At 44.2% G+C, this 15230-nt stretch overlaps 2 protein-coding genes and 1 long non-coding RNA gene across 12 annotated transcripts in view; 2 read left to right on the top strand and 1 right to left on the bottom strand.

Moving 5' to 3' along the window:
- TTC1 (tetratricopeptide repeat domain 1) overlaps positions 1-3969 on the top strand; it is a 46457-nt gene extending 42488 nt beyond the window's left edge. For both annotated transcript variants that reach the window (XM_027033535.2, XM_027033530.2), the window contains exon 8: positions 3346-3969. In XM_027033535.2, coding sequence (XP_026889336.1) covers positions 3346-3479 — 134 coding nt within the window. In that variant the 3' untranslated portion in view covers positions 3480-3969. The remainder of the gene's footprint in view (positions 1-3345) is intronic.
- Positions 3970-7051: 3082 nt separating this feature from the next.
- Positions 7052-13821, top strand: LOC113592486 (uncharacterized). Its single transcript, XR_003412374.2, has 5 exons — positions 7052-7739; positions 9258-9516; positions 10027-10167; positions 10606-10702; positions 13684-13821. It is a non-coding gene; the product is annotated as an uncharacterized LOC113592486 (long non-coding RNA).
- The window catches only part of PWWP2A (PWWP domain containing 2A), a 35587-nt gene continuing 32407 nt past the window's right edge, over positions 12051-15230 (bottom strand). For all 9 annotated transcript variants that reach the window (XR_008288903.1, XM_027033443.2, XM_027033451.2 and 6 more), the window contains one exon: positions 12051-14229. Coding sequence is in view for 6 of the 9 variants with exons in the window: in XM_027033453.2 (XP_026889254.1) it covers positions 14128-14229 (102 nt within the window). In the remaining 3 variants the exon portion in view is untranslated. The remainder of the gene's footprint in view (positions 14230-15230) is intronic.

Genomic DNA, 15230 nt, shown 5'->3' with positions numbered 1-15230 from the left:
TGTGGGTCTCAAACTCGCAACCCCGAGATCAAGAGTTGTACGCTCCACCAACTAAGCCAGCCTTGCACCCCTCAGAACTTCTTTACCCAGCATTATAGGCATTCAGATATTTGTTCAGTGAATAAATAAATGGCTGCTTTCCCAGAATGTTGCACTAACTTTCTGTCAGGACCACCTCCAGGCTCTCCTTTTCATTCTTCCTTTGCCACAGCATTATTAACCCTTAAAGCTCAGTTCTCAATCTTCAGTGGCCTTCCCCGTGGCACAAGAGCCATAGACTCTGGCCTGGCTCATAAGAACATGCCCGAGCCCACTGGACACATTGCTTGCCCTTGCCCACCCCTCTCTATACATTTATCCAAACCATTTTTGCCAGCCCTGCCCGCTCCCTCTGTCTCAAATGATTACAGTCCTGTCTGTCCTCTGATGATGATTCACATGGACACTCTTACACGAGAAGCTCTGGCAGGGCTCCCCCCTCCCCACCCCCAGGAAGGAATCTTCTTACTCTCCTGGCACTCATATCTCAGCTTCCCCGTGAACTGGCTTGTGTGTGTGTGTGTGTGTGTGTGTGTCTTGTCTTCCCCATCCTATCTCAGCTTATTCTGGTGAAGTGACTGTCTCCTGTCTCTGCCTCCCTACCACACAGCGAGATGCCACACATGTGAACTTAGGACTGTTGGTCAGATTCAAGTCTGGGAACCTCAGGTCGTCTCTAACATGGAGACTTTTTCATCGTGTCTTTATCAGGTGTTTCAGGCACTTTGTGTGCATTGTCTCACGTAGCAGGCAGAACTTCCCACATTCTGATCTGGAGATCACATAGTAAAACTATTGCGGAATGTTAGAAAGGCCGAGAACGGAAGGAAGGAGAATGATAGCCTGTGTGCAGGCTGAGTCCTCAGAGAAACAGAAGCAGGATCAGATTAGATGTACAAGAAACCCGTCGGGGGAAACACCTGGAAGGGGAAGTGGGGCAGAGGGGTGGGAGCTGTCAGATGGCTGTGGAGGATAGAGGGAAGCGGAGTAGGAAGTCTCACCCAGCATGTAGTGCTCAGAAAGTTCCAGCAAAGCCATCGGGGAGCCCCACTCACCTGTCAAAGCACCTGGTCTGCCCCTACCGAGCTCAGTCGGTCATTGACTGGGACATGCAGGTGTCGGCAGAAGGCATCTGGGGAAGCACGTTTTCATGAGTGCCGTCAGAGAATCAGTTAAGCTAAAAGTGCAAGGCTCACTGTGGTGGGCACCTTCTTCAGCAGGGCAAGCAAAGTGAGAACCTACAGAAGGCCCTAACTGTCCCTCTCTATCTGCAGTTTAAAGTCCTGTCCCCTTGCCATCCACGGAACACAGTGGCATGCCAGCGTCCTGCCCCTCTCAGTTCCTCAGCGCGCTGCAGTGTAGTCTCTCCTGAGGTGCCTCTCACCCCCGCACAGGCGGAGAGCTCCTCCCCGGGGCTCAGGGCGCACCTCGCTCCTGTGTCTGCCTCCCCACTAGACCGAGAGCATCTCCGAAGTCTGTAGCTCCCATTGCATCAAATGGCAGAGCCCGTACAGTTGGCGCTTTCACGGGTTGCTGTGCAGTGAGATGGGCTCGCAGCAAGACCTCCATCCAGGGGGCACCCGGGGCTCAGTCGTCAGTCCAGAGTGGCCCTCAAACAGAGGAGGCTGCCAGATGGCGCTGCTGCTCTTGGGAAGCGTGGTGTGAACATCCCTTGAGATTCATTCTCCTTTCATTCGCTCCATGTCAGAAGAGCCAAGGGTTGTGCCAGCAGTGACCTTTTAGTTGGCTTCTTTAAATGTGTGTTTCCCCCCTGCCCTCCTTCCTCAACCCCAGGACAGACCGCCAAGGTCCTGGGTGACTCATGCTTACCTGAGGATGCCCCCTCCTTTCTTTGTTTGTTGTGGCCCCTACCTGGGCATCCATCCACTTGAGGCTGTGCTCTGGGCGGCACCTGGGTGTGGGGATGGGCTGCCAGCGCCTCTCCTCAAACAGGTGCACTCAGCACGTGTGATCCAGGTTTAAGTTTGGGAAGCCTGTCTGGAGACTGGTTAGCCTGGGTCTGGGAGCCTCCTGGGGATAAGTCTTAGACTGAGACCAAAAGTTCTTGCAGTGAGTTACTAGAAAAGGCCTTGACAGGTGAAGGCCATGCATCTGTAAGTTCTCTGCTTGGGCTTTGCTTCAAGGTGGGAGGCCTCAGAGAGAGAAAGCTGCTAACAAGTGGGACAGTGGGAAGGAACCCGTAGCTCTGACAGTTAGGGGCTTCTTCCCCTTTACCCCCATGCTCCTCTCCATTGGAAGTGTACCTGCAAGAACAATTGTTCAGAAAGAGTTGAAACTGTGTATTCACCTGTTCCAGCCAAAGATTTTCCAAAATGCTCCTACCTTCAAATATTCCATCCCATTGCCCCATAAGTCCCTATAAATCTCCAGCTGTTGACATACAAACTCTGTGGCACTCTTATATGTAGAATCCACATAAAACTCCTTGTTTATACCATGTGTCTCAATTTTGGTTTTTGAAACGTGAATGCACCTGTGATTAATGAGTAAAGCCCAAATCTTGGGGAGAAGAGACTGGACTATTGAGGTGGGTGGTGCCATCAAAGGAATAAGAACCCCTGTTTCCTGAGAAGCAACGAGTTTGGTGTAGAAGCTAAGGCTTTCCCTAGTAAAGCAGGAAGCTCTTCAGTGTGAACCCAGGCTCAGTAGAAGTCTGCTGAGTGGAATTGGATGCAGCAGGTGGCTGCTGCTTTTTCCACAGAGAACAGACTTGGAGGGTCCACTGCCCTTAGCACCAGGCCCTGGGGCTCGGCAGTATGCTTTCAGCCCCCCTGGGAGCAGCAGTCACTTTGGCCATCACTCATCCCAGGGCCTGTGTCCTTTGTTGGTCCTGGCCTGTTGGGACAGGAAGATCATCTACAAAGTACAGGCTTGGGGGTGGTGCCTGGGTGGCTCAGTTGGTTAGGTGTCCAACTTCGGCTCAGGTCACGATGTCACGATTCAGGAGTTCAAACCCCACATCAGGCTCTGCACTGACAGCTCAGAGCCTGGATCCTGCTCTGGAATCTGTGTCTCCCTCTCTCTCTCTCTCTCCCCCCCCCCCCCCACTTGCTCTCTCCAAATAAACTTAAAAAAAAAAAAAAAGGCTTGAGGATGGGTGGCCCTAAAGTGTGACCACACTGCTGAGGGGGCTAAAGTTTTCATAATTTTAAAAGCAGGAGTTTCTTTAACTGAAGAGAGATGTCCTTTATATTTTGTAATCAGATAGGAAGGCAGGATCAGTCGAGGTCTTCCTACATCTGTTTATTCCCCATATTTATTTGAATTTCCACTTTTACATTGCAGGTAAACTAAAAGATCTTGGGAACTTGGTTCTTCGACCTTTTGGACTCTCCACCGAAAATTTCCAGATCAAACAGGATTCCTCTACTGGTTCCTACTCCATCAATTTTGTTCAAAATCCAAATAATAACAGATAACAAGGTTTACAGTAGCTTTTGAAGCTGGCTTGGAGATTGTATGCTGCTCGCTGTTAGCAAGGGGGAAGGCCCTGCCAATATTTAACTTTCAAAAGCATCTTATCTCAAAGACAGGCTATCTGCTAGGGCCCAGTGCTCCCTTCTCCCTCTTGTTTTATGATCCAGGTCAAATGCACTTCTGATGTAATAAGCCTAATTTGATTTCCGTTTTAAGGTGGTGTCTATGCATCTGTTACCCTTGATTCTGGCTGACCTTTGCTTTGTCCGGGCAGAAGCCTGCTTGTCAAAGCTGACCTCCCTGAGCTATACACACAAGCCCAGCCAAAGTGTCTCCTGGCCCAAGCCAGGTTCAGAGACTACCCAGACATGATTCATGAGGCTCCCGCCTGCTGCCCCCTCTCCCTGATTACTCACATTGCTCAGGCCGCCGGGCATGGGCTCCAGCGTCTCCTGGTTTCCTCTGTGGTAATAAACGCTTTCTTTGACGGTCTGAGCTGGCTTGTGAATTTTGTCCCCATAATGACAGCTAAAGCGGAAGGCTCCTCTGGCTTCAGGCTCAGTGTTGCTGAATGTTACCAGCATCCACAGATCTGCCCACAGTCTTAGTTGCCACCTCGAAGATGATCTTGAAGAACTGACCATTCCACCAGGTACTAGAATGCAGAAACCACCTCACACAGTGTCTTGGGCCTCTTCAGGTTTGTGCAGATCATGATGAGATCAGTGTTTTTGCCCAAGCATCAATCTTAACAGTTTCAACTTAAAGTAGCACCATTCAAGAAGAGCAGTATGTGAATCCCAGACAAAACCATATTCTTTTAGACTACACGAACCCAGAGGTTTCAAAGGTAGGTTTGGGCTTTCTTAGTCATCACTGATTGTTGGTGAAAGCTTTCAGTTCTGGTTTGAGTGTCAAAGGCAGTGACTTGCAGGTTTCATCTCAGAACTGAAGTGCCCATATAATTCTGTAAGTGACATTGCAGCAGTCCTGCCCCGTGTCCAGACGTGCCACGGCTCTGATCTGTTCCTCAGAGCCCTTTAGAGTGCAGTGTGTTGGTCGGTCGCAGAATGATGTGCAGTGTTAACTCTGTGCTATGCTAAGCCTCTCTTCCAGATTTTGAAATGGAATTAAGGGGAAGAGGAGAGGGGGAAAGCACGTGGTTACTTTTGCTTTGCTGTCTTTATGATAAATCTGGCATCTGAAGTTCTCAAAAAAGTGTGTGTGAGGAATCACAGCGATTGTGCAGGAGCTTTGGCCAAAAGGCCTGTGTCCGGCTGTCGGTGGTGATGGCGTCCTGTGCAGCCGTTTTGCCAGAGCAGCGATTCCCAGGTCGCTCACCTCAGGACCCTCACACTCCGGAGCATTTGAAGAGTGTTTGGGGTTATGTGGATTTTATCCATTGATGTTTACCAGATGAGAAATTAAAACTGAGAAGTCCCTTAAATACTTAGTTAATTCCTTTAAAAATAGCAAATATATTTCTTGTTTATATATATATATATATATATTTTTTTTTTTTTAAAAACAATAGTTTTAGAAAAATGTCTTCCAAAACAAAAACATTTCAGTAAGAAGAATGACATCATTTTACATTTCTGTAAATCTCTTTCACGTGTGGCTTAGTAGAGGCTAGCAGGATTCAGATCTGCTTCTGCACTCAGGTTGTCACAGTATCCCGTCACGTAGCCTGGCGAATCCTACACCGGGCACACCCATGACAGTGTGACAGTGAGAAAAGCAGTTGACCTACCTCTTAGTATTAGCGAAAATAGCTTTGACTTCTCGGAGACCTGAAAGGGTCTCAGGAATTCCTGGCAGGCCTCAGGGCACTTTTTTTCTTCTTTAATAGAGCTCTACACCCAACATGGGGTTTGAATCACAACCCCAAGATCAAGAGTCGCATGCTCTACCAACTGAGCCAGCCAGGCTCCCCTCAGATCACATTTTGAGAACTACTTTGCCAGATTCTGACTTTGGGCTCAACAGCTGAGACTCAGCCAAGGTCGGAGCTGAGATTCCTGAGCACCTGTCTGAACCTCCAGGGAGTGAGGAAATAGACATGTTTGCCTAGATACAGCCTTCCTTAAGACATTGTCATTGCCATAGGCTCCAGAGGTTATGCTTTTTTTTTTTTTTTTTTTTTTTTTTAGTCTATTTATTTTCAAAGAGAGAGCACGAGCATGAGCAATGGAGGGGCAGGGAAAGAGGGAGAGAGAGAATCCCAAGCAGGCTCTGCATTGTCAGCACAGAACCAGACGCAGGGTTTGAACTCACAAACCGTGAGATCATGACCTGAGCTGAAATCAAGAGCCGGACACTCAACTGACTGAGCTACTCAGGTGCCCAGGTTTTGCTTCTTAGGCCTTCCTCTCTGCTTCCTCTCCCTTCTCCACCACCTCCACCCTGCTGAAATCTCACAATGAATCTTGAAAGAAAAGAAAGAGAATCTAACTAGGTGTGAATTTTTTTTTTAATTTTTTTAACGTTTATTTTTGAGAGAGTGCGAGCAGGGGAGGGACAGAGAGAGAGGGAGACACAGAATCCGAAGCAGGCTCCAGGCTGAGCTGTCAGTGCAGAGCCCGATGTGGGACTCAAACCCACGAACTGTGAGATCATGACCTGAGCCGAAGTCAGACACTCAACCGACTGAGCCACCCACGCACCCCTAAGTGTGAAATTTCTTAAGCCAAGGAGTTTTTTCTTTGTTTTTTTTTTAATCAACCACAATTATTTCTCTGTTTACAAATCTGGAAGAAAAAATAGATTCAACCTTTTGAAAATGGTTGACATTAGAATGAATGGAATAGAATTGAAGCATTTGATATTGTATATGTTCTTACTCCGACAATATCATGATGGATCAAAATAATTTTGGATCTCCTTCAACAGTTTCCTTGAAGACTATTAAGATACATATTATTTAAATAATATGATCTATTCCCTGCCTCCATGAGCTCCTGGAAGGTAAGGGCCATGTTTATTTTTTTTTAATAGCACCAACAGCTACTGCTCTACCAGAAACCCAGTTAATTGGTATTAAAGAGCATTCTACAAGAAGTGTTTTCAGTGTGAATAACCATCACAATCCAGAAGTCTCCAGTATCTGTACCCTTTGATTAGTACCTGATTTTTAAAATGTCTCCTTTACTAACCGTTATATGTTATCTCAAGGTAAGTAGAAACTAGTCATTTCCTCAAAATCTTAAGATCTGGCAAGTGTTTTTAGTGTCAGCCAGGTTTATGTGCTATTTTTCACCTTCCAAAGAATATGGTGGGAGGCAATGAAAGATAATAGCTTGGTTTCACCTAGTCGAGACCAGTGGATTGATCTGGAACTTCCCTGTGTATTGCCCAGAATGGCCTTAACACCCTACAGTTAATGGTCCCAGAACTTTCTACAGTAGTGTTTTTTATTTGGATAGGTGTGCAGTTCTGGCTAATTTAGAGGGCTCAGCTAGGATTTCTCAACAGTGAATCCAGTACTTATACACTGTGAAGCTTAAAAAGACACTTTGTAAAGAAAGTCACTTTAAGCCAGTGGGGAGCCCATCTTGTGCAGCCATGTAAAATGTCCTGAGATGTTGAGCATTCAATCTGGCTTGTAACCATATGTCTTCTCATCTGTAAATTTTCATTTTTGCATCTTAGAGACTTGTAAGGGTTTGTCTTGAGACTTTCAGAAATCCCCACCTTGTTCTGTAGTTTCAGCCTCCCCACCCTCTCCCAGATCACATTTCCACTGAATCTTGTGTTCTCTGTATTTCCATACTATGTCTTAACCACCCCTCTAACTTTGACATGAGCGACTTTTCTGTTCACAGGAGTTTCACCCAGGAAACTGGGACTATTCCTACAACAAAGTCCTACTCATCTAGTGCTTTTTCTGTGGAGTGCACTGTAGATTAGTTCCTTTTCCTCATGTCATGCATCTGAGTTATGGTTATATTCTATTCTTAAGATCCAACCTCTTTTCCTAAGAACTCTGACTTTCCGTATATGATTCCCTTCCATCAGAAACACTGCCCCTGGGTTCCCTTCCTCCCACCCTTTTGCCCCTTGTCTCACCCCCCAGAACTCCATATCTTATTACAAGTTATTGTGCTTGTAGGAATAGAGAATATTACACCATGCCGAGATGTGGAGGCTGGGGAGTGGCTGAGCCTACTAGCTAATGACCTGAACATCGTGGCACTGGGCCTACATTTGAACTTCAGTAAAATGGCAAGACCTCACACATTGGACCTTCAGAGTTAACTCAGGTATAGTCAAAGGCATGAATGCTTGTTCAGTCTTAAATGACGAAAGTCCCTATTTCTCGCAACATTTTGTGGCATTAAAAGTAGGGAACTGCTCTTGGAAATGTTGTTGGGCCTGGTGATTATTTCTGGTGCTGTGGGTCGCTGAGCTGGCCTCCAAGCCTATTGGAAATGTAATTGAATTCCTTTTACACAGCTCTGAAGCTGGAATCCAGACTGATTTAGAAAGACAGAGGGAGGGATTTTACTGAGTAAAATGTCATGGGCTAGAGAACTGGCAGCAGGTATTAAATGTAAACCTGATTGGGAGACGTATTTGCCGAGTTGTCTGTCTGATCCTAAGAGCTAACCAGACCTGTGAATCCTGTCTTTTACAACCTGTTTAGCAAAAATTGAAATGTCAAAGGGGAAGATCAAGGAGGATGGGAACAGCTGTGCAGGTGAATGGCTGCTTTAATATCCTTAAGGTCTTTAAAGGGCAAGGTCCAGTAACCCTCTAAGACCAGGGTGCCAATCTGAGAAACCTCCTAGGACAGGAAGAATCAGTGCTTTAAGCCTCTGTCCCTTTTCCTCTCTTATCTGAACTTCCCTTAAGCTTGCTGTTGGCCTACAAGGCAGCATAGAGTTGCTGGAGCTCAGTCTTCCAGGGGCAGCCCCGGGGGTCACTGCCAGCTCGGCTGTTGCCTTTTCTGTGTCTGTGTTGCTGTGATCACTTCCTGTCGTAAGCCAGCCTTTCCCTTCATCGCCCCCTCATTTCTGAAGGCATTGAACTCTTCCTCTAATACGTCTTTTGGGGTGTACTGCGTGCTTGATACCCCCAAACCCTGTTAAAAATCTTGGAACACTTTTAGCGAGGTGTGTATGCTCCTTTTCACCCTGCAACCCACTCCCCCCCGCCCCCCCCACTTCGATAGTTATGAGCTTAGTTAGTCCTTCCGTCACCTGCATTTCCTTTAAAAGAGGAAGCATGTGCACATTGTACCAGAAGGGGCTAGGAAGTCTGTACCTTCAGGAAACTGTACAGTTAAAAGCCAGACAGAAAAAGGTGATCGTTTCCATTTGCCTCCTGCTGTCTGCCAAGAGCTGCCCTGAGTCCCCACTAGACCAAGCCCATTAGTGCTTCTGAAAGTGAGCAATGGACTGCTTGCTACCAGTCAACCCGAGAGGTGGGGCTAAAATAACCCTAGAGTATCAGAACAATTGCTTCAAACCCTTCAAGGGGCAGTCAAGAAACTAGTAACATGAGTATATGAAAACTAGTCAGCATGGCCCTCATACTTCAGAGCATTAAACGTTTCGGTCCTCCTGGCTACAAGCTGCTAATTGTCGAAGCTAGGGTTGGATACATGGGGTTTGTTAGTTATGCTAGTCTACTTTACAGATGTTTAGAATATTCTATAATAAGAATTTTCCAACTCTGTGAGGTCTGCAAACTAGGAATAAACTCCATCACATAGGAGTTAAGCTCTATCAGCCAGAACTAGAAATATGACTCTTTACCTTGTTTTTGCTTTCACTCAGGAGGCAACTTTGGAAGCCCACACTTCCCTCTTAGCTAAAGCACGGCACGGCCTGCTGTCTCATTGCCCAGGAAGCGCATAGCTAACCACTCTCAGCCACGATTTGGTCCCAGCTCCTAGAGCTCTGGCTTGCTGAAAAAATACAGCCCAACCAGATGGGAACTCCTGCCTGGCACTGGGGCTTCTAAGCCATCAGGCATCATGGCGGATGTGAAGGGAACCAACTCAGAAGCCTCTCCAGGAAATCCTTAGTGCCAAAGGTGAGGAGCTAGATAAAAAGATACTGGAAGCTTGTTGTCCCCCTGTGGGATGCTGTGTCAGGTGGATGTCTACATCAGGCACCCCACCTGAACACCCACCTGGCAGCCACCTAAGGCCACCTGAGCACCCAGGTGCCCTCCAATTCCCCAAATGTAACAAGTTAGAAATCCACAGATGGTAAAGTCTTCAGGCGGACTAAAGACAGAAGTCCTCAGGGAGGCCAGGAATGGGAAGCAAGGGAATGGAGTGAAGTAGGGAGAACAGTGTTTACATCTCAAAGAATGTAGGCTTTGGTGGACGGTCTCTGGTACTTGGTCTGACGTACACAACAGTGTTTTGTGGAATAGTTTGACTAGCCCAAAATAGAATACGCTATTTGCAACTTTTCCTCACGAAGTTAACTGGGAGAGAAGGTCGGGTGATTTCCTGAGGCAGCGTGACACTGATGAGGTCCTGCCGTTGGCAGCGCTGACATCAGAGGTCAAGAGTAACTGCCTTGTTTTCTACAGGTGTTAGAGCAGCTTCATTTAAACATGTGAAGGATCCCCGGCCCCATCCCTGTCTTCCACAAGGTTGCTTTGTGTCTTACTGAAGCCCCTGGCTGTGCTTTTCTGGAACAGTGACACAGCAGACAACTCCTTTACCTCAAGGTACTTCAGACTGATGATATGGTTCAGCTGCTTTAGATCACAGATCTGAGCTGTCCACTCAGGAATCATGCACTGAGCTTAGAATTCAGAAGCACAAAATTATAGACTAGTTCACTCAAGGGAAAAAAATTCCATCTTCCATGGTTTTGGCCAGTGAGGTCACCGTGTGATTCTTCTGTCAGGAAGGTGACTGGTAGACCTTAGATTAGAATCCATACTTGTAAAGCAGGTTATCTGTATAGAAACATCCTCTTAATGTCACCAACTCACTTTGCCTCCCTTGAGTCAGAAGGTTGCTTCTACATATGTGTTTCACAAGGGAATTGGGAAAGGGCTAATCCCAGAAGTATGCTTAAGTACGGTGACCTAGCAGCTTGGGTTTGGCCAGCTCTTTCTTCCTCTGACACAGTATTCCTGACGTATACCCTTTCCTTCCAGGTTCATTACCTTCTTGATATGATACCTACTTGTTTAGGCCATGAAATTTCACTGTGAATAAGCAAAGATTTGGCAGGATGTTCACCACTAGAGCAAGGTATGCTTAAAGAAAACACAGCTCTATTCAAAGCACTGAGGGAAGAATCATTACTTGAAAGAAGAAAAATGAGTTCTTAGGTATAAAAGCAGGAAAACAGCTTAATTTTATCTGTAGGGCATATTTGCAGTGACATACCCGGCATGTCCATGGAGGTACTGGTACATTCCATACAGGATTCCAGGGCATGTCCAAACTTACATTTCCTTATATGAAGACCAGAAAGGTCCTGAGTTGTATCCATGGGTTTCATCACTCATCCCCTCTCCTTTGTTAAGAGGGGTGTCTGTAAACACACTGACACATGTATATAACATGATCTGGACTGTATCGGGGCGGGGTGGGTGTCATGTGGCAGCCTTCCAGATGATGTGTGCATGGCTTCTTTACCTTGGTTCTCTCTAGTTCCATTTCCATTAGTAGGAAACTTCAGGGGGGGGATACAAAATATAAACAGAGCCATAATCCAGTGGCCTCGTCTTTACACTTACATAGATAAACTGAAATGGGAGAATATTTGAGCTTAAAGATTCTGCATATACTCTGGAATAACAGGCAGCCTTCTAAAGAATTGCTTATCTCAAATGAGCTGGTTTGGGGGTGAGACACAGTAACTTAAGTTTTTGGGTCTGAAAAAATCCCAGCTCTCTGGTAGGCTTTAAAAGGCTAATTTTTTCCTGAAAACGAGTGTTTCTGCTCAAACACATTGGACATGCTAGGCCTTTTATTTTTTTTAAGTTTATTTATTTTGAGAGAGAAAGAGAGATCACAAGTGGCGTAGGGTCAGAGAGAAGGAGAGACGGAATCTCAAGCAGGCTCTGCACCATCAGTGCAGAGCCCGATGCGGGGCCCGAACCCACAAAGTGTGAGATCATGACCTGAACCGAGATCAAGAGTCAGACGCTTAACCGACTGTGCCATCCAGGTGCCCCAGACATGCTGGGCTTTTAAAGAAGCAACCATTTATCCATAAGCAGGACTTCTTAAAATTAAACCTACCAGTAGATACTTAATCACATCCAACTCTGAATGGTAGTAAATTTGTTTCCATCAGAAAAGAAAACCGTATACTCCTGAAAACAATATTACAGTATATGTTAACTAGAATTTGAAGAAAACAGTAATGTCTGTGTACAGGGTCCTAATTAAACTATTCACCCTTCTTCTATCCTTTGATCATAGAGGGTCCCATAAAATCTCCCGGTGATCAAATAAAAACTTACAGGCTGTTCGCCTAAGGAGGCAGTGTTACTTAAAACGGCTCCCTAAAGAACAACAGTGGTTGAGTCCTAATAGTTAAAAAAAAAAAATCTAACTCCTAAAAAGTAAACAAAAGTTTTTAGATAACTAAATTTTAAAAAATCAAGACTTTATTGGATAAATGTTACACAACATTCTTTAACATTGAAGTCTTAGCATACTTTAGATGAGAAACAATTTTTGTCATTCAAGTCTACAAAATGAAATAGGCTTGTGAAGATTTGAAATACAAAGGTAGCATGAAGCAAAGCTTAAATATTAAGCAACTAAAGCAATGAAAAGTGAAATAGCAACATGGTATGTCTAGGTTTTAAACACCACCAAATTTCATTTATTAAAAAATGAAAATGTGGTTTATAACAAAATGCCTTTGAGAGTTTTGTCATGAGAAAAAATAGATACTTAAAAAGAATTGGGAGAGATCAGGTTTTGCCTTTGTATTATTTCTTGGTCATTTCCATCACTGCGCAAAGAATTCTAAAGCTTAATTACAAATCCTTATTGTACAACCCACCATGGCTTAGAGTTCTCTGGTTCTTAAAGTGAGCCTGAAAGGTACTGCTGGTGTTCAACATCTGAAAGAACAAGATGGACCCAAGTCTAAGAGGGCGCCACAGAAGTACATGTAATCTTTAGAACTCCCTGCTGCTAGTTCCTGAGCTTTTTCAGATTTGATCAAACGTGTGTAATGACTTCATGAAGAACTTTCCAAAAAGACTTTAGAATGCACTCCAAACTTAATTATTTGCAGTGTAATCAAAATTTGTTTAAGCTCACTAGAAGACTGTTCACCTTTTCTTCTTGAGTCGTAAAACAAGTCCTAGTCAAGTATATTAAATGTTTCCCAACTCTTACCCAGACCCTTTTCTTAATCCTGAGTGTGGGGTTAAGTAATTCCAAACCTATACAGTAAGATTATGGAAAGTCTGAACACTGGAGCCAAATGTTCAGTTATGTTATGTTGCTTCAAATGAATTTTGTATTTTATTTTTTGGCATTTTTCCCTTTTTTTTGTATTAAGTAATCAATATGGATTATCTTGTAAAAAATAAATCAGCATTGCCACTAAAAAACTTCAGTATTATTATTAAAAGTACGGCACCATCAAATATAAAATGCCTTAAAAATGTAGTAGTAATAGGTCCATCTGGTTTTCTCATGTTTTCTCCATTCATTAAAAAGAAAAATTAAAGTTTTTCATAATATGTATTTTCCAAAGACCAAAGCAACAGTATGTTCTCCATTAATAAGAATTCATTTTCCATGCGTGAAAGCTCTTTATGGGTCTGTTCCTACTACGTGTTCCCAGGGTCAAGTCCCACCTGACACCTGGGAGAATGAGTATCTTGCACTTAGAAGGAAGGGCTCTCCATGAGAGAGGTCCACATCACAATTCAGGGCAAAAGCCTTTCCACCTCAGTAGGATTAAGAACTAGCTCTTAGAGTATACATTTTCACTCTAAGATCAACACTAGCCTATCCACTTTGAGTCAGAATTTAAAAGGTAAGAATGCTGTTATGAAAATGTGCACAAATGTCAAATACTGGTGGCAAATAAATACATCTTAATATGTTCTAACAAGCAAACGTATATTCAAGATAATACAGCCCTGCTTTATTAAAGAACGAAAAAGGTCCGAAATCTCTTTGCTGGGTGGAGTGGGGCACTTTGCCATCCTTTTAGCAGGATGTTAGATCATCTTTTCTGTTGTTTCCACCAGCACCTGAAGGAAACCTTGGCCTCACCTCGGCATATGTGACTATTGCTGTTTCACAGGAGATCCATTCTAGAAATGCCTTTGCTCATAGCTGAACTGATTAACAAAACCTTGAAGAAAGCACAAAGTTTTAGTTCAAAACATAATCCAGCTTCTCTGTCATCATCCCTTGCCTTCTTAGGCCTGTCCAAACTGTACTGGTAAGAACTTCACATTCAAAAAAAGTTACGGTCAGTGATTCTTCATACATAAAATTCAAGTGATTTCCTTGCATGTTTCGTATCACTTTTCTCCTCCTCTCATGCATAACTTATTGCAATGGTTTATTTTTTTATAAAACATTCCCCTAATGCCTTGTCTTCGGTTTAATATAGCACAATTTGCAAGTGCCCCTTTATAGACTGTTGGTTTTAACCACTGCCTTAACATTTACTTCTTAGTGCAGCTTTAAAAATCTGAATCTCCAATTTCATTCAGTCCTGATGCTCTGGTGTTCTGTGTCACTGTGGTACAGGTCCATGAAACCAGCAGCCTGCTAATGTCTTTGTGCTGAAATACAGTAAAGAAAAGGAAGAAAAGGTAGTTAAGCACAAGTAAATAGGAGAAAAATTATGTCCTTGTTGTTTAAATTCAGCCCTGCATAGATTATAGGATCATACTTTTTTCTTTTAAATCAGCTAAACTTAACCAATATTTGAGAAAACAATTTACTTCCACTTTAAACCAGCAGAAGCGTTCATTTTATTTCCGAGGTACATCTGGCCAAATTCCAACACAAAATTTGTCACCTTCACACAATCTGCACTTGAGTATATTTTTTAAAATACCTGATGAACATTTGCCTAATAAAGGGGGGATTTTAGCTTTGTTCTTTGTGCGGTTTTATGTTCTTTACCTCACCAGAAACAATACTAAACTCTGTGAATCCTCAGCTGCTGTGGACCACTCTGAAGCACCAGAGGCCTTCCTCTAGCACAGGCTGCCTACACACGGGAGCAAATTTATATAACAAGTCAAGCTACGTGCAAGTCAGCTGCACAGCATACTGTCTACATATGTATAAAGAGCAAAAAAGGGGGATGGAGGGTGCCTTCCCAGAGCTACACACAGCACATCAGAAGGCATCAAGAGCGCCATTTCGCTACTCAAAGGCCACTTATGTACACTCATTAGATACAGCGTCCCTTATCACACCAGATCATGAGCAGAGGCCCTCTTCACCATACCTCCAAAAAAAAGCAAGCCTGAGCAAAACATTTATAAAGGGCAAAGCTTATAAAAATGATTGCCAGGAAGCATGACAAGAATTTCTGCCCAACATTATCAACTTCCCTTTAATACCAAGTGGTAAGAACCCCATTGAAGCCCTCTATAATCCCTGGTTATCGCCTCTCAAGCCTGGGAGACTAGTACCAATAAGAGCCTCAATTCCAAAAGAGGTGATTGTGGAGAGAATGATGACTTTTTGGTCAAATGTACTTTTAAGCCAAAGGTCTATGGTGTTTTCAGTGGAATAATAACTGACAAAACAAACACAGAATGCAGGAAAG

This window comes from Acinonyx jubatus, chromosome A1, assembly GCF_027475565.1.
Source record: "Acinonyx jubatus isolate Ajub_Pintada_27869175 chromosome A1, VMU_Ajub_asm_v1.0, whole genome shotgun sequence".
Taxonomy (NCBI): Eukaryota; Metazoa; Chordata; class Mammalia; order Carnivora; family Felidae; genus Acinonyx; species Acinonyx jubatus.
The sequence above is the reverse complement of the archived record's forward strand: the minus strand, read 5'-3'. Positions and strand labels throughout refer to the sequence as shown.